The 17414-nt window shown below is 53.5% G+C and overlaps 4 protein-coding genes across 4 annotated transcripts; 2 read left to right on the forward strand and 2 right to left on the reverse strand.

The window, feature by feature from the left end:
* Positions 1-276: 276 nt before the first annotated feature.
* GMORB2_6763 (uncharacterized protein) lies at positions 277-2047 on the forward strand (the record flags this gene model as incomplete). Its single annotated transcript, XM_035468731.1, has 5 exons — positions 277-382; positions 795-997; positions 1307-1610; positions 1716-1788; positions 1939-2047. 5 exons carry the CDS (start codon positions 277-279, stop codon positions 2045-2047), a joined length of 795 nt encoding a protein of 264 aa, XP_035321865.1.
* An 8198-nt stretch (positions 2048-10245) lies between these two features.
* Positions 10246-11286, reverse strand: GMORB2_6764 (uncharacterized protein; the record flags this gene model as incomplete). The annotated part of the gene is made up of 1 exon (XM_035468732.1): positions 10246-11286. The coding sequence occupies one exon, from the start codon at positions 11284-11286 to the stop codon at positions 10246-10248; it is 1041 nt and encodes a 346-aa protein (XP_035321866.1).
* Positions 11287-12120: 834 nt separating this feature from the next.
* GMORB2_6765 (Fungal trans) lies at positions 12121-15072 on the reverse strand (the record flags this gene model as incomplete). Its single annotated transcript, XM_035468733.1, has 5 exons — positions 12121-12954; positions 13076-13567; positions 13656-13964; positions 14060-14649; positions 14742-15072. 5 exons carry the CDS (start codon positions 15070-15072, stop codon positions 12121-12123), a joined length of 2556 nt encoding a protein of 851 aa, XP_035321867.1.
* Positions 15073-15885: 813 nt separating this feature from the next.
* On the forward strand, positions 15886-16926 carry GMORB2_6766 (prolyl 4-hydroxylase; the record flags this gene model as incomplete). Its single annotated transcript, XM_035468734.1, has 2 exons — positions 15886-16095; positions 16318-16926. 2 exons carry the CDS (start codon positions 15886-15888, stop codon positions 16924-16926), a joined length of 819 nt encoding a protein of 272 aa, XP_035321868.1.
* Between the last annotated feature and the right edge of the window lie 488 nt (positions 16927-17414).

The raw sequence follows: 17414 nt of genomic DNA on the forward strand, positions 1-17414 counted from the left end.
CCCTCTGAACAAACGACATAAATTACAACATCTACACAACAACTACAACAGAAACACATACACACGCACACACACACACACACACACACACACACAAACTATACAATCTCAACATCAGTCTCTCACCACCACAACAACAACAACAACAACGACAACAACGACAGCAGCGGCAGCAGCAGAAACATCAGTCAAACCATCATCAACCGTTCTTCCCAGGGAATGCCACTCAGTCCACTACGACACTACATCAACGCAGAACCCCGACAACCTCACAAGATGGCCATGCTAGCAGCCATACCGACTCCTCACATGGGTTTCCAGAAGGAATACCCTTGGGATCCAGCCAGATCCCCCTCGTATCCTCCTCAGCGACAGCCCGCCAGTCAGAGCCGAATCTCTCTCCCTTCCATCCGCTGCGTTCGTCTCTCTCCTCTCATCCTCTCTCTCCTCTCTCCTGACTCTCCAATCTTCTCTCTCATGCCCTCTCCCGAACCTCCCATCAGCTGACCTTCTTGATCGCTAGCTCTTACCCGAGCTCCTGGCCCAGCAGCAGCAGCAGCAGCAGCAGCAGCAGCAGCAGCAGGAGGACGACTCCTCCTCACCCTCTGGACGCATGACTGCCGCAACCTCCCCCACATACGTCCACTCACCCGGTGTGCTCATCGCCACCACCGCCGCCACCGCCGCCAAGAGGCAGAGGGACTCCGTAGACGATGATCAGGACCGGCACAGGGCCCGCCAGGTGCCGAGGATGTACCACCACCACCACAGTCCTCACTCCTCACCTCCGGCAGTCGTGGCCTCTCATCACCACCACCACCACCACCACCACCACCATGCCTACGCCGCCGCCGCCGCCTCCTCATCCTCATCCTCATCCTCCTCCTCCACCGCCGCCGCCGCCGCCGCCGCTTCCTCCTCAACCTCCACCTCCACCTCTGCTGCCGGAATCCGAGTCGCCCCCCCTACGCCCATGGAGGTCAAGGTCACGGACGTGGTAGAGCCCAGGCCCGGCGTCCCCGCACTGCTACCACCCACCATGGACAGGAACCACCACCGTCCTCCTCCCGCCACCGCTGCTAGGGACCAGCACCAGCACCAGCTCTACCAGCAGCACCAAGAACACCAGCAGCACTCACCTCACTACGCGCCCCCCCCACCTCCCTCGTACAATCACAACTCCGCTTCCTCCATCGGCTCCTCCTCCTCCTCCTCCTCCTCCTCCTCCTCCTCTTCTTCCACTTCCACTTCCTCTTCCTCATCCACCTCCACTGCCGCGGCGATCGCGTACCGTCAACCTCCTCAGGCCCAGATCACTCACCAGCACGCCTACGATCGCACCCCCTTCTCCGGCAGCTACGCCGTCGCCGCCACAGCAGCGGCGCCGCCACCGGGCTACGCAGCCGTCGGCGGCTACGGCGGCTACGCGACCGCAGACCTGGGAGGATACCCGGGCACGGCCAGGGAAGGCAAGCAGCGGAAGAGGAGGGGAAATCTACCCAAGGAGACGACGGACAAGCTCAGGGCCTGGTTCATGACTCACCTCTCTCACCCTTATCCTACAGAAGATGAGAAGCAGGAGCTCATGAGGGTGACGAAGCTTCAGATGAGTGAGTCCCGTTCTCTTCTCTTCCTCTCCTCTCTCACACATCATCATGACAGGAAACGACAAGGAGAAGAAGGAAAAGCTGACAAGTGAAAAAAAAAAAAAACAGACCAAATCTCCAACTGGTTCATCAACGCTCGTAGACGCCAACTACCCACAATGATCTCGAACGCTCGCATCGAGTCAGACGCCATCAGCGGGAGGTCCCCCAGCGGCACCCATCACCACCACCACCACCAACAGCAGCAGCAGCAGCAGCAGCAGCAGCAGCACCTTCTCCATCATCATGCTCACATGATGGCCACTACCGAGCGCCCAGATCTTGTTCGGAGGGACGGTCCGGCCCTGAGCGATGGCGAGGGCGTCTCATCCTACGAGGACGAGGAGATGGAGAGTCTGAGGCGTCGAAGGGGTCCTGCCATGGATAGGGGGAGCGTCTAGAATTCCTCTCTTCCCGACCTCATCTTCTCTTCCTCTCTTCTCTTCCTCTTCAAGACTTGCCCTGTTTTTTTTTCCCCTCTTTTTTTTTCCTTTTTTCTTAATGATCCTTGCATCACTTTAACGAGTTTACGGTTTTATTCTCTCTCTCTCTCCCTCCCTCTCTCTCTCTCTCTTTTTTTTTTCCCCCCATTTTTTATTACAACTTCACTCTCAAGTATTATCATCATTATTCATCATTACCCTTGGGGAAAAAAAGGTATTTCAAGAATGGGAGGGTGGATTCTGCAAAGCATATGGGATGATGCTCAAGAGATACGACTTATGTTACTATACATTCAATTATATTCCTCCGATATATCTACCATCTTCTTCTGATCATCTACTATATTCTGTATTCATACTTTAATAGCACTCCTCGATTTCAAAATACTCGACAGCACATCTGTACAGTGACATCTGTACAGTGGCATCTGCTCACTCTCCACACGTCAGACACTCGCAGTACGAGTCGCAAGGGAGGGGAAGCTTTCTGGTCACCTCAACAGTTCCACTTACTACGGAAATAGGGAGAGTTGCTACATGTTCTACTCCGTACTCGGTGCAGCTGCACCTGGTTACTACAGGTAGAGAGAGAGAGAGAGAGAGAGAGGAGGGGGCTCTTGCTACCCGATCTCTACTCCGCAACACTACATTCTCAAGAGGGTAGACATAAAACATGACTGATCAGACCATCAGATCAGGTCAAGCAAGACCGAGACCGAGACCCAAGACCAGACCAGACCATACCAAGCAAGACCAAGACCAGACCGGACCAGACCCGAGGCCATTTCAACGTGACAGGCATATCCTGGTCAGAATAGAGTTTATAACAACTTATGAGAGATCGAATTGGCCGAGTTCCGAACTCCGGTACCGAGACGTTGGGCCATTGTATTTTTTTTTTCTTCTCCGTGTGCAAGTGTGAGGAGAGAGTTATATTACGTCGTACTAGTCAGTAATGGGTTGGGACGGTAATGTGAGGGCAGGACTGGCACGAGAAGAGTGGAAGTAGAGTGTGTGTGAGTTGAATCAGTGAGGATCATCATCATCATCATTTTTTTTTAAAAAAAAAAGAAAAAAAAAAGAAAGAAGAGAAACTATATACAAGTCATACCCGTAGAACCCTACAAGACCTTTGGTAGTATTGGTATCTCGACGGTGATATCCCGCAGCAGGCGTCCATGAGTAGTATCGGTACACGTACTCTCCTGCTACGGATGCATGTGTATCGTATGCATCGTATATGTAAGTATCGCTACTCTCGTATCTCTTTCTGAGTGAAGACCCTTTTTTATTTTTATTATTATTCTACTCCATTATCGAAAAGTTAAAGAGTCGGTAGTTTACACAGCTAGTCGAGAATGCCGGATGGTTATTATACACCCCCCCCCCCCTTCTTCCCTTCCTCCCTCTCTGCTTTGAGGATTTCGCCGCTATGGATTGACCACGAGACTATCGATGTTCTCTCTCTATTTTTTCTTTCCTTTTTTTCTTTTTTTTTTAAAAAAAAATCTTGTTTATTTATCTTCCTACGCCAAGCCCGCCGTTGAGAATTCTTCCCACCTCTAGTTTCAAGACATATACGCGCACACACACGCACACACACATATATATATATACATACACACAAGACTGAGACGCCGTCAGAGTTTTTTGTTTCTTCTTTTTTTTTTTTGAAAAAAAAAAAAAAGAACGATAGGGAAATTAACCCGACCGTTTGAATGATCTACGTGAGTTGATGCAAAAGGCGGGTAACATGATCGTAGTAGTACCAGTACTAGATTGAACTTGGGTAAGATTTACATGCCATCATGTCTAGACGTGGTCAGAACGTCAGGAAAGGATTAGAAGAGATGGGGAGGCTCTCCGGCTCGGAGATTGGAGATCAGTAGACAGAGAGTTGTCACTTACACGTACATGCATATATACAACATATACACACAACTTACACGTACAACCTATACAACCTATACACACACTCTCTCTTCCTCTCTCTTCCTCTCTCTCCCTCCCTCTCCCTCTCCGTCTCTCTCCGTGTGCGTGTCTCCTCTCGGATGGTTGCCCGACTTCATCAGACGCTAAGGCATGCATACGTCGTAAGGATAACCGGTTTAGTACTGACGAGGTGAACCCAATCTTGTCCTCATTCCCCATCCTGCGCGATTGGTACGAGGTACGAAGGAGAGAGATTATTTACAAGGCTGGCTTGGCTGGGGCTGAGCTGGAATGAAGAAGAAGAAGGAGAAGGAAGAAGAAAAGACAGAAAAGACAGAAAATAGTATTATAAAAACAATATATATACATATATATACATATATATATAAAGAGCGAATCGGCTCTAGCTAAAACGTTCTTTCATCTTGTTTCCTACTAGTAGTCCTGCTAGCAGTAGTCCTACGAATACGACCATGTAATTACTCGTCTAGTCTTCCCAATGGTCTGGACCGCGCGTCATGAAGGGGCGGCACGTTCCAATAAGGCTGTACATCTCACGAGTAATACCATCATACATGTTTACAGAAGATGGTATCTCCGCGGAGAAGTCGATATCACCTTTGCTACCCATGATTAAGAAGGAGGAAGAGACAAAAGTAGAGAAAAATATTTGCACCAAAAAAAAAATGAAAGAGAGAAAGAAAAAAGAAAAAAGCCACCGGGAACTGCGCGATGTCAGTCTACCGATCCATGCTGTCGAGATCGACACGCAAAGTTACAATTCCTACGACGAGATTTCCTCAAACCTCAGATCTAAAGCGCGTAGACTCTTTTATATATATATATATATGATTCTCTCTTTTTTTTTTTTGACCTATTGCCTTGTTCAAAGAAACATTTGAATTGAATAGAGAAGATTGAATGAATGAATAAAGATCAGCATACAACTGTCGACACCAGGACGATACGACTGCTAAGACCACTATCACTACTACTCCTTCTTCAGCAAGAAGAAGAAGAAGAAGAAGAAGAAAAGGAAAAGGGGGGGAGGAGAAGTGACCATGACCAAAGCTTGGGTACGTTTGACATTCATCATCATTGATGGCTACTCACTACTAGTAGAGTATCATGGCATACGACTCGGCATCACACAATCATACATCGTCACACCGATTTCCAGGAATGAATAGCAGTCTTGTACATGTAGTACATGTGACATGAATATATATATAAAGGGGGGGGGGGGGGGGGGGGGGGTAATTGCGTGCCCCGCCTAGAAAACCTGTATCTTTGAGGCTGTATCATCACATCACTCCGTAATACTCCGTAATACTGCACCCGGTATTGATATTGGCATCCGAGTCGATAGTGAGCCACATTACTCTGCAACCTGCTCGTATGCACGTCGCAGAGAGACAGGTACTGTCATCACCCAGCCATACCGGTACAGACAGTCTCACGGGATAAGAATGATGCAAACCCATACCTATACCCTCCATACCTCCAGCCGACGGTACGGGTAATAGACCTCACTTCTATACGGCACGGACCGAGGAGGAGTCCACCCCGTACCACCAGAGGTCCGAGGGCCATCGTCTGTTCGTAGGCTGTACGAGTAGCCGGCCAACAGAGCCCAAGCCCAGCCCGACCCGAGCCTTCCCTCCAAACTCCCTACCCTTCCTCGATCGGGGGTCCCCTCTCCCGACCTTCTGAGGCCGGCGTGGAGCCCGACGTTCGCGCGAGAGCAGTACGTACCGAGAAGTCATATCCGGATAGACACCGTCACACGAGCCAGAGCGAGGTACCACCCCCTTGGACCTTTTGGTTCACGCCACGGCGGGAACGACGATAGACAGCCAGGGAGGAGTGAGATTCGCTCCCGAACTAGATCTGTCCTAGCCATGGGGGGGGGGGGCGGTGGAGCTGCTCCGTAATTACCGTCTGGACTCTGCAGAAGCCCTCTCAGAGGTGATACCCCCCCCCCCCTCAGAGCTCCCTCTAAGGATCTTATGATGCCGCCGCGTACCTCTCACTCCGCGAGTCCGCACTCGTGGGGCGTACATCGCAATATGAGCAGCCACTTGGTGCCCCGCCGAGTCGAAACAGGCTATCGCGCGCACTAACCAGTCACTGCGTACGACGCACTTGCTTTCTGTCCCTCGCCTGCACCGCAGTCAGCCCTTCTGCTGATGATACGACGTACTGAAAGGTTCGGGGAGCTGGCAGATTGCTGATACCGGTCAGCCAGTTCAGTCTAGAAAAGAGGAGGGGAAGGGGGGGGGGGGGGAGGGGGTGTGCATACATACCTGCATCTCGTACAGAGTATGAACACTTACCCAGTGACAGGATGAATCCTCCTGCACGGGTACTTGTAGCGGTCCATCATGCACGGCCGACGCAAGACGCACAGATACGCACGACGCACGCGCGGGAAGACCAGAGCAGCAGGCATTTCGAGCTGGCTTCCCGTCAGTGGTTGGCGGCTGTTGCCACACAACCCCCCTTTCTTCCTTCTTAGATCATGGTGCTCGTAAGACGTACCTGGTAGTGATGCTCGTAGATCAATCTACGCGCCGAGGTCTGGCGCTCGCACGCACACCCCCAAGAGGCACCGGTATTGACGCTAACCGATACAGCACGGAGGCATATTACCGAGCGAGGAAAAGAAAGAACCCCGTCGGCCCACCACGCGATCCCTCGACCCTTGGGACCTTGCGAGCTGGGGGTGGGCCGGGGCCGGACTTTTGGTACGTAATGGTGATAACCGCACTGCTAGCACCTGCACTACTGCACCTGTAGATAGCGGTACCATGCCAGACTCCATCAGACTCCATCTGCGCGGCATCGAACTAGGCGCGGGTTGGGGGGGGGGGGAGGGGGGAGGGGTGGTTACATGACGGTGGAAGCCGAGTGTGACCCCTGCACAGACGCCCAATACGTGTCACCTGCCAGATCATGCCACCAAGCTTCTCCATGTCTCCATCTTGTGCATCTGCAGTCTTTCTCTGTTTCTTATTCCCTTACTTCCCTCTATAGGAGGATCAGTTGGGGAGAGGCTGGAACGAGTCTGGGACGGCCGCTCTTGTACGGGTACTCAGGAAGGAAAAAGAGAAAAAAGAAAAAAAGAAGAAGAAGAAGTGTCCACACAGGGGGCCCCCGTTCACTGACCTGTCTCACTCATCGAAATCCAGATGATGATGGATAGCCCGTAAGAACAATCTTTAGGCGAGATGAGGGGGCCCTTTGACGGCTGCTTCCGTTGGACCATCAGCCGTACCGAGTACCGTCGCGGTCCCAAGTCATGACAAGTTGACAGCTGGGCATCCCTGTACCCGGACGGCAGGGGGACGGGCGACCGGTGTACCGCTGCTGGGTCGCTGCTGCATGGTACCGCCGCCTCAGCCCAAGAGCAGTCAGGAGGGCCGTTGATGAAAGCGCCGTATTCCCAACGAGGTAATAATGGTAGCCTGCGTTTCCGACGTACACCACCATACTCATCATAGTATGGTCAGAGAGAAGGGGAGGGGGCGTGTGTCCCCGTGATTGGGCGTGGTCGTGGAGAGCGAGAGAGCGAGAGAGAGGCGAAGGCGCAAACCACCTTGATTGGCTATCCGAGTGGTATGAGCCCTTGTATCATCGTTATTACTCGTAATCTGATAGCTTCAAACGCAAAAAATAATCATAATAAAAAGGAAGTAATGCCGGAAATGAGAGAGGGGAAAAAAAAGGTTCAGGATGATGCTGCTGCTATTGTTGCTGATGATGATGATGGCGATGATCTAACTAGGTCGGCATGGCGCTCGGGAATTAGGGTCGTAGGCATTCTGGAGTTCTGCCTTGTCCGCTGTTGCGTGTTTAGTGTTCACCGACCTCAACCAACTGCCGCGTCGCTCCTTCCCCTGCTGAGACAAACCCAAGCCTTCCCCATGATGACAGCCCCTCTGCGTGTCTGGAGAGCCTCGCTCTTTCCCTTGCGCAGAGCACCTCTTTTTTTCTTTCCGGAACCCTGAATCACTACGGAGTACTCTCCGTCACTTTCTCTCTGCTTCTCTTCATCATTGTGATCCACCCCGCAGAATCGATATAACCATCGTCACCATACCGTCATCGTCATCATCATCACCATCATCATCCTCGTCACCGTGCACGTCTATACAAACTGCTCCCAATGATAGCATGCATCAACCCCCCCCTCCCTCCATTATTACTCATTAGTCATCTTGAACAGACCGCATCACCGTTCTCGACGCGTGACCTGGCAGCCTTGTCCTGCCCGTCTGGGCCCATCCATCGGCCGTCAGCCTTCACACTTGTGGAATTCCTGCCATGCTTGTCACGATGCCGGCGCCAGCGTCGGCTGCTCATCACCCTCCCCTCCTACTCATCTTAATCTGCCGCCGCCGCGCCGCCGCGATACGACGTACCGAGTCGTACTTGGAGCGAGTGTGGTGCAAAGTGCACGCTACTTACTACTGATGGTACTCGGTCGCGAGGACGTGGGGAGAATACGTACCGTACCGCCTTTGACGTGCTGGCGTGTCGCATAATTCCACCAGTGTGTACGAGAGTATCGTCCCTAGCTGAACTGCAACCGACATGCTTCTCACCCCTTCCCTGATCCTATTCCCTTTTCTTTTTTTTTTTTTTCTTTTTTTCAGAAAAAAAAAATTGATTCTCCAGCGTTGATAGTGCCGAGTGCTACTGGCAGTGCTCCACGTCATCCCTCCGGTTCGTTCATTGTGGGCTTACAGGATGGCAACGGCCCAATGAGGTCTGGCCCTGCATGGCTATGTGTTGCGAGGAAGCGCCCTAACTGGGGGGTAGCAACCATCACAGCCTACTCCGTACGGACGGGCGCACGAGACTTCCATTTGCCACCCGATATGCAAGTCATCCGGTCCAACGCCAGACGCAGAGGATTATCGTGAGTGCCAAGGTGGGGTTTCGTCATTGGAGAAGTTCGCCAAGTTGACACTCATATCCTGCCTACTATTGCAGAGCGAGGGTGGGTTGTACGTCGTCGCGTCCTACCCAACAACTACCTCGTCCTGCCGCTGCCGCCGCCGCACCTTGTCCCGAAGTCATTTCCGTGGTTGGCGCAAGGAGTCCGCTTGCGGGGCACGTCCTCACATGCGAAGTCAGAAAACGGAGCGACCAGTAAGTAGTACCTGTGTGCTCGGGACAGACAGACACGTCCCACATATCCCCTTCTTGGCTATCTCTGCAGCTCCGTCGCCGTCGATCTGCCCCGCTCCTCATGAGCTTCACGGAGGACACCCCCCACCCCTCCTCAATGGCAAGGATCAGGGAAGACACCGTGGAAAAAATACGCCGCAGGCCGTAAATCCAAATGAGATGACGTTTCATCAGCCGGTCGGGGGATGTCTCTGACCCCTGCTCCATCTCATCACTGGCTGATCCTCTGACAAGCCTCTACAAGCTACGGACAGAGGCATCAACACCTGCGGACCCAGAAGCACTAACTTCCAAGTTTGAGGTAATACAGAACATCAGAATGTCTGCGACATGCATTATGCGCACAATGTGATCTCGTTTCTTTTTCCTCTTTCTTTTTTTGGGGTTCTCTTCTTTCTACGGCCTCACAGTTTTCTTCCCTTTTTTTTTCCATTCTAAACCTGATCCATTCGTGACGCAGTATCAGCTCTGGTTTTCCATCGTGCTTTATCATCTCAAGGGCACAACATGGATACGGCTCCGATTCTTGATGTGGATATGGATATAGATATGATATATTACGAGACGAAAGCGCCATCGTCGCATCTTTCTCCGCCACGGTATTGTAAGTATAGCAGTATATCAGACAGCCATCACTAATACTATGGATTACCATGATTTTCATTAATAGCGCATATATCTACTAATAGAAAATAAGGGAGGGGAAGGAAGTGCGTGCATTGTTACCACACATCACACATGGGAGATGCAGGCGGGACACACGTTTTACCCCGTCGCGTTTCGTGTGTATGTATATACAAGTAGTGCTATGCTTTTCTGTGTCATCCGTTTTCTCTTTTCTTTCTTCTTTTTTTTTGGGAGTGGGGGGGAGGGGAGACGTATATTCCATTACCATCACTACCAGGTACAAAAAAAAACAAGAACCCTGGATGATACTAGACACTGATCACTTTTTTCTTTTACTGTTTCTACTTTTTTTTTTTTTTAAAAAAAAAAAGGAATTCAGACTCCAGATCCGTGATGCCAAGTTAGATCTTGATCCTCCCGAGGACCTTGCACGTGAGAAGATTCAGGACATGACCTCTGTGATGGTGGTTCTGCAGCCAGTGAAGGTGAATGCGGATGGCGTGGCAGAAGCCCAAGCCGGTCTCGCTGAAGCTCCTGCCCTGGGCGGAGGTCCAGGTGTGGCCGAAGTCGTCCAACCTGACCTCGACGTAGCGCCAACCTCTGGCCAGGAAGGTGACCCTGCCGCGCAGCATGTGCTTGCGCGGCGCGTCCCTCAGGGGCCGGAGGACGTCGTTGTCGACGAGCCACAGGACGGCGCCGGCGACGAGGTGCGAGGCGCGCTCGATATGCCTGATGAAGTAGCCCAGGCCACCGGGCAGGCGCCAGGGCTCGGCGTCCAGAAGGCGCATCCAGCTCGGATGGCACTCGATGCCGATGTGGAGGGGCCGTCGGAACCCCCAGTTCCTCATGTCGGTCGCGTAGGCCAGGACGTCGGGGGGTGTCGAGTGTCCTATGTCCCCGACCTGGAAGACCAACAGGTCGTGCTGGGGTCTCAGCGTGATGAGGACCGTCTCGTCCGACCGAGACGGCCATGGCGACGACGTCGGCGGCCACCGCGTCGGCGGCCACCGCGTCTGCCTGCTGCCGCCGGCAACGGACAGCGTCACCGCGTGGAAGAAGTTGCCAAACGTGCCCCGACCACGGTGCACCCGGAAGTACCGGAAGGCCACGGCGTGACGCGACTCCGAGCACGCGTTCCACAGCGCAGAGTCGAGGAGGTACCCAGACGGGTTCTTGGGGCTGTGCCACGCCGACGCGGCGAGGCCGCGCCGGGACTGGAACGACGGCGGCGCCAGACGCTCGTCCTGCTTGCGCCCCGGAGCCGAGCGCTCCGTCTGCCGGCAGTCTATCGTCAGGAGCTGGCGCTCGGGACCCAGGCTGAAGAATTGTATCTCCGGCTCAGCCTGTCGGTTCGTGATGGCCATGTCCCATATCATGTCGCGGAGTTCCCGTGGGAGACGGACGAACGGTATGAATCGACGGGACTTGGGTCGTCTGGCCATTGTTACTGTTGGTCTTGTTTTTCTTTCTTTTTCTTTTTTTGGTCTTGATGTCCAATGTGATGTCTTCTGTTGCTGTTGTTATTCAGTTCGGTATCTTTGTGTGTGTGTATCTGTGTAGTGAGAGATGATTTGGAAAGAGCGAATTCCTCTCTTGATAGACATGATTCCCAGGCATCAAAAAGGTCCCATGTATGAGACCTTGACATTCAAGAAAATGATGCTTCAGAGTTCAAAGTCAACAATGATATATACGCGTAGATAGAGCTCGGCAAGAAACAAGCTTCATCCGCTCATCACGTGGATCACCGTCATGATGGAAAGTCAAAGGACACATGTCCGATAAACGGAACTTTGGGGGTTTCCATCCGTTCTGGTCTGTCTTTGCTCTTCTTCTCATTCTTTCTTCTTCTTCTTTTTTCAAAGTCATCGCGTCAGTGCAACATCAGTGTAACGACTATCCCGAGGCGGGGCGGGGGGAGACTGGGAACACATTGAACACGCAGAGTCGGCTCGGAGATGAAGATTGGGTATTGTTGATGACGAGTGACGAGACTCTCAAGGTCTGATGAAACAAAATTACATGAGTCATGCATGTGTGTGTTGTGCATGTGTGTGTGTGTGTGTGTGTGTGTGTGTATAACTCGATAGTCTACCCGCCGTGGATGAATCGCTCTTGATCAGAGGTTTTCAGCCGTCGTAGCCACATGGTGTCATCATAAAGCAGAGAAGAGACCCGGGCTCCTACCAGTACAGTGCCAGTTGGGTGGCTTGGGAGAGAGAGGGGGAGTTGTATGTATATACAAGTAATACGTGTCGTGTGCGTGTGGGAACATGTCAATTGCTGTCGGGTGGATCGGCACCCCAGTCGGTGCCGTTGTGAGGGTGCACCGGGATACCCCAGTTCCCTTGGAAGGTGCTGTCCATGACAGTGTCGGTGAGCTGGTCCATGAAGGAGGCTGAGGTGCCGCCGAACGTGTCCGGTGAGGTATGGCTGCTGTTGCTGGGCGGTCTCGTGTCGGTGAAGCCGGCCGTGTTGAGGGGCGACGATTCCGACGATGACTCTACGACCTTGTCTCTGCTGCTGCTATCCTTGCGGCTGTTCTTCTTTGTCTGGGACGACGCTGTCGTTCCCGGCGTGGGCTGCTGATTGCCGTCGGTGTTGGTGGTGGTGGTGTCGGTGGTGGCATGCGGCTGGGAAGACTCGTCGTCTGGAAGTGAGTCGATGTTGCGGGTTATGGCGCCGATTACGGTCTGGAAGCACGGCTTCGACTTCGACATGTCGGGTACATGCAGCAGTCCTGCGCTTTCTGAAAAGTCTGCCGGCGAAGATGCCTGCATTGGAGAGAAGCCGAAATGTGCCGCCGCTGCCGCCGCCGCCGCCGCCGCCGCCGCGGACGTGGGTGAGCGGGCCGATTTCAGTGCGGCTGCACCCCTCTTGGGCATGTGGATGACGGAGGAGAGGTTGCTGCGCTCGACGTCGAGACAGGCTCGGTAGAAGAAGTTTCGGAGGACACCGGGGGACGCGCGGCTCAGGGAGTCGAGGGTGTGCAGTATAAGCTGGAGGTTGGAGCGCTGCGTCGCCCGGTTGGTGCCGCCGGCCTCCTTCTTGTGGAGGTAGATGTATACAGAGGCGGCCGAGTAGAGGGATATAGCAGAGAACGGGGTTTTCTGGGGGAGGGATTCCCAATTAGCCACCCTCTATCCTTGGCTTGCTCTTATTCCCAGCACACACAATAGGCATCCATAGGCTCCGGAAAAAAAAAAAGGGGGGGCGAGCATCAGAACGTACAAAAGGGGCAGGATTGTGAGACGACATCTTGGCTAGGTGGACAACCTCCTCGGCTGCAGCCTCGAGACGACACATGAGCTTCTGCCTCAGTGTCTCTGGGAGTGAGTACGTGTCCACCTTTTCCAGGGCCGCATGGTGGAGGCAGATGATGGCGGCGTGCAGGTTGAGGTTCATCGCGACGGCGGACGGCTCGCGCATGTTCTGGGGCAGACGCATCCTCTCGGGCATGAAGAGGAACAGGGTGGCAATATCGTTGTCCAGATCGCGATGGCGGTTCCAGTACTGGCCGTTGACCACGTCCTCTGGATGGTCGGTCGGGCGCGAGCGGAAGGCGTGCTGGGTGATGGCCTTGAAGATGCGGCATACGACGACGATGCCCGCGAAGCTGGAATAGCTCGCGCCCTCCGTGAAGACCTGGTCGAGGTAGGGAGCTTCGGGCTCCTGCTGGCCGGAGAAGTAGGCTTCATCTGAGCACGGGAGGCGGGTTGAGATCTGATTTTCGGGGGACGGAGGTCAGTACGTCCGAGCTGGACGAGGGAAAGGAGAAGAAAGAATGAAAGAATGAAAAGCCCAGACATACATCTTCGGAATTTATCAGACTGGGCCAACCAGCTGCCACACAAGCATGAGTGTCGATAGTAAATGCCGACCAAAACACCCGCCTGCGCTCCTCCTCCTCAACCCAGTCCGCAGGGGGTGGCATCCTATTGGGCACGGGACCATTGTCCTCGTCGTCGTCGATGCGATCGAGCCCCATGACCTGTATGATGCGTACGCCGCTTGCGGCTGTCAGGGCTGACTTTGTGAAGTGGGCGAGCTTGGCCTCGTAGTTGGCCAGGATGATGTAGGCCTGTGCGTGGGCAGCGGTGAGGACGTGGTTTCCGTCTCCCTGTAAGTCGGTCAGCTCACACACGCACACAGGCACATTATACACGTGGTATGTGCTCAGGCTTGATATCGGGCGAGAGGGTGAGAGGAGTTCACCTTTGCCTCGTCCATCTCGACATAGTGCTTCGCGCGACGATAAAACACATCGGTGTACTTGTTGTACTTGGCGGCGACGTGAGAGGCCATGGTCCACATAGCGTACTGCAGGGACATGGGGGGTTTCTGGGATGGCGGGCCGTAAAAGGACTGCCAGAAGCGAGATGGGTGGATTATGTTGACGAAGTTGTGCTGTGACTGCAGGCAGATGTTATTCCTAGTCGTGGAGGTCAGTCCCGAGGTCACTGCTACCAGTACTAGAGGGGCTTCCCATGAGAAGGGAGAGGAAGAGGAGAGCGCATACAGCTCTTCCATCACATTGGGAGGAGGGAGACTCTCGGATATGCCCAAGCTCATGAGCTGCGTGTCGTCGAATGGAGTGCCGGCCATACTGTCTGGTGAGAAGTCCGGGAGATCCAGAGGGATGGACTCGGCGGCTGAAAGCTGCGCAGCAGTCCCCGCCGGCTGCGCATCCGTAGGAGCAGCGGTCGGAGGGGGAGCGGCAGCGGCAGTGCTGGAGGATGGCGAAGCCGATGCGTTCTCCTCTTGGTCATTCCTCGTGGCATCCTTGAGATAGATCTCCACCTGGGCTGTTCATCGTCAGCAGAAAAAAAAGAAAGAAAGAAAGAAAACAGAGACGTCTGGGTTGGTCTCCAACATGACATGATCAGATCAATCGGACGCATGAACCTACCCAGTCGGTCTTCTAGATCTCTCACATTCCTCCTCTTGAACGTCGGCTTTCTCTTCGACTCGGGATACACACACTGGCCACCACCGTCCGACCTCGAACAGCGGGTGCACACCGGTCTGGCGCGGTCACACTTGAGCTTGCGGGCTCGGCAGGTGACGCACGAGAGGGATCCACTAGTCTGCGATCGGCCGGCCCTCTCCTTGACCGATGCCGAAGAGGGCGAAGGTGCGCCGTGGTGGCCGTCTGTGACCGGAGACGTAGTCGGAGCGGGAGCGTGAGGATCGCTGCTATTGGGTGATGAGGGTGTATACATGAACATGGCCGTGGTGGCGAGCCAAGCTCAGGTTACGTGCGACCACGTCTCCTAGTATTGATATGAGGGACCAGAGATGCCAGACGGCCCCGGCTCTCTTGAAGTGCCGAGAATATGTCGGTACAAGATATTATGTCGGAGGACCGTGAAAACGTGGTCATGGTGATGAATGCTGACATCGGGGACCCTTGCTTGGTCATCCGTCGTTGCTCGGTCTTGCTACCAGCACCGAAGACCGAGGAGGTTATGGAATCCGTTCAAAAGCGCGCGCTACGTCATCCTAGATACCCTACATATAACACGTACTGTACTTCCTGCTTGCGACAGCACACGATGACCCATAGCCGTGAACGTAGAGGTCTCTGTCTACTAGTACGTCCTGGATCGATGTGTCGATCCTGAAAAGGAATGAAATCTATCTATGAGGCTATTCACAGACGTGAGTGTGGCAACAACCTCTCTGGCTGCTTAGTCATGCATTCTTGGTTGCCACGATGTCGGTCATTGCAACTTCTCGTCACACATGACACAGTTCGATGTATGTAGATGGAGAAGAATATTAATTCATCAAAGCACTGCAACCCCGAGCAGGCATTCCCCATCACGATTCAACTGGTCGATTGCCTCTATTAATACTCACCCCTTGACGGCCCCAGTGGGGTGATTGATTTCTACCCGTAACAACTAAACTCGGCTCCACACAAGCTCACATGAAAAAGAAAAAGAAAAAAAAAAACGACTCACCAGCTGACAGCCAGACATCAATACTACCCACATTGTACGTGCATTGCAGGCAGCGTGTGTGAAAGCAAGACCACCATGTTCTCATACATTGTCGCCGTCGTAGCAGCGCTCCTCTTCCTCTCCGACCCAATATCACGCTTCCTATCACCCGACGGAGGAGGCAGTAGACGCTCATCGTCGTTGGGACCCTTGTCCCCCCGTCCCCGTCTAAACGAGGACCTCCTCGCCATCGACGCACCCAACGCCACGACACCTCAATGTCCCGAAGACAGCTACGTAGCCCACGTGCTCAATCGTTCGCCCCTGGTCATATATCTGGAGAATTTCATCAATGACGATGAGAGACGGCATCTTCTCCAGACGAGGTAGGTTGTCTTCCCTGCCCCCCCCCCCTCCTCTCTCTCTTCTATCCTATCGCGTATGCGGTGTGTGTGTGTGCTGTCTGAAATAGAGGAGCAAAAAAAAAAAAAAAGGAAAAAGAAAAGAAAAGAATGAATAACAAGATAGGATAAACCCAGCTATCCGATCTTTGAACCGGCCCTCATCGGCTCTCAGGATCAAGAACGTGACGCCTCCATCCGCGACTCTCACGTTGCCCTGCTCCCCCGCACCGACACCGTGCGCTGCATAGAGAGGCGAGCCATGGCCGTCCAGGGGTGGCGTCGCGATGCGTGGATCGAGAGGCTGCGCACCCAGCGTTACGACGCACCCTCCGGACACTACGCTCACCACTACGACTGGAACGTGCACAGGGGTGGGTGGGGACGTGTGAGCAGCTTCATGGTCTGGGTCGACGACCAGACGCCCGGCCAGCAGGCCGGCGTGGAGCTCGAGGGCGGAGGTACCGAGTTCCCCCTCCTGCCGCGTCGGTGGGAGGGCGATCGCTGGTGTCGTTTCGTCGAGTGTCCTCCCCCTCTTCCCGCCGACGATGGCACCGGTGCCGGGAATGGGACGGCCGTGGGCACCACCTTCAAGGTCGTGCCTGGGAACGCAGTCTACTGGGAGAACTTCACGCCAGACGGTCGTGGATTCGAGGAGACGTGGCATGCTGGCCTGCCGGTGACGAGGGGGACCAAGGTCGGGCTGAATATCTGGACATTTGGGAGGATCGAGTAGCCACATTCCTGGACTCTCCAGCCATCTGACGTATTCTGTATCACAGTAATAGATAGCAGGAGCGGTAGCAGCGTGACAAGCAACTGTGCATAGCATCACACTTGTATACGTAGACCACACACACCACTCAACATCAAAGTCTGTTAATCAAAAATAATTTCCTGTATGTCACAGTCGGTGTTCCATGACCAAAAGACAACGCTGTATGCAAAAATCATGGCTAATAACGAGTGAAAATGCCGCGGTGATGGTGATATATCTCTAACCAACAGGAAAAAAAAAAGCAACGCTCATCAGATATGATTTTCCCGAAACCACAAGGCAGTAAAAATAACCCAAACGCCTTCTTACCCATGTTGCGACCATAGTGTGTGTGTTTGTGTGAAAGAGAATGGAAGATGGAAGGGATCAATGGTATATAAGACAAACAAAAAGGTAAGAACCAAAAGAAAACAAGAAACACAGGGAAAAAAGGGGGAAGAGGGGGG

This window comes from Geosmithia morbida (assembly GCF_012550715.1).
Source record: "Geosmithia morbida isolate 1262 chromosome Unknown scaffold_6, whole genome shotgun sequence".
In the NCBI taxonomy this organism is placed as follows: Eukaryota; Fungi; Ascomycota; class Sordariomycetes; order Hypocreales; family Bionectriaceae; genus Geosmithia; species Geosmithia morbida.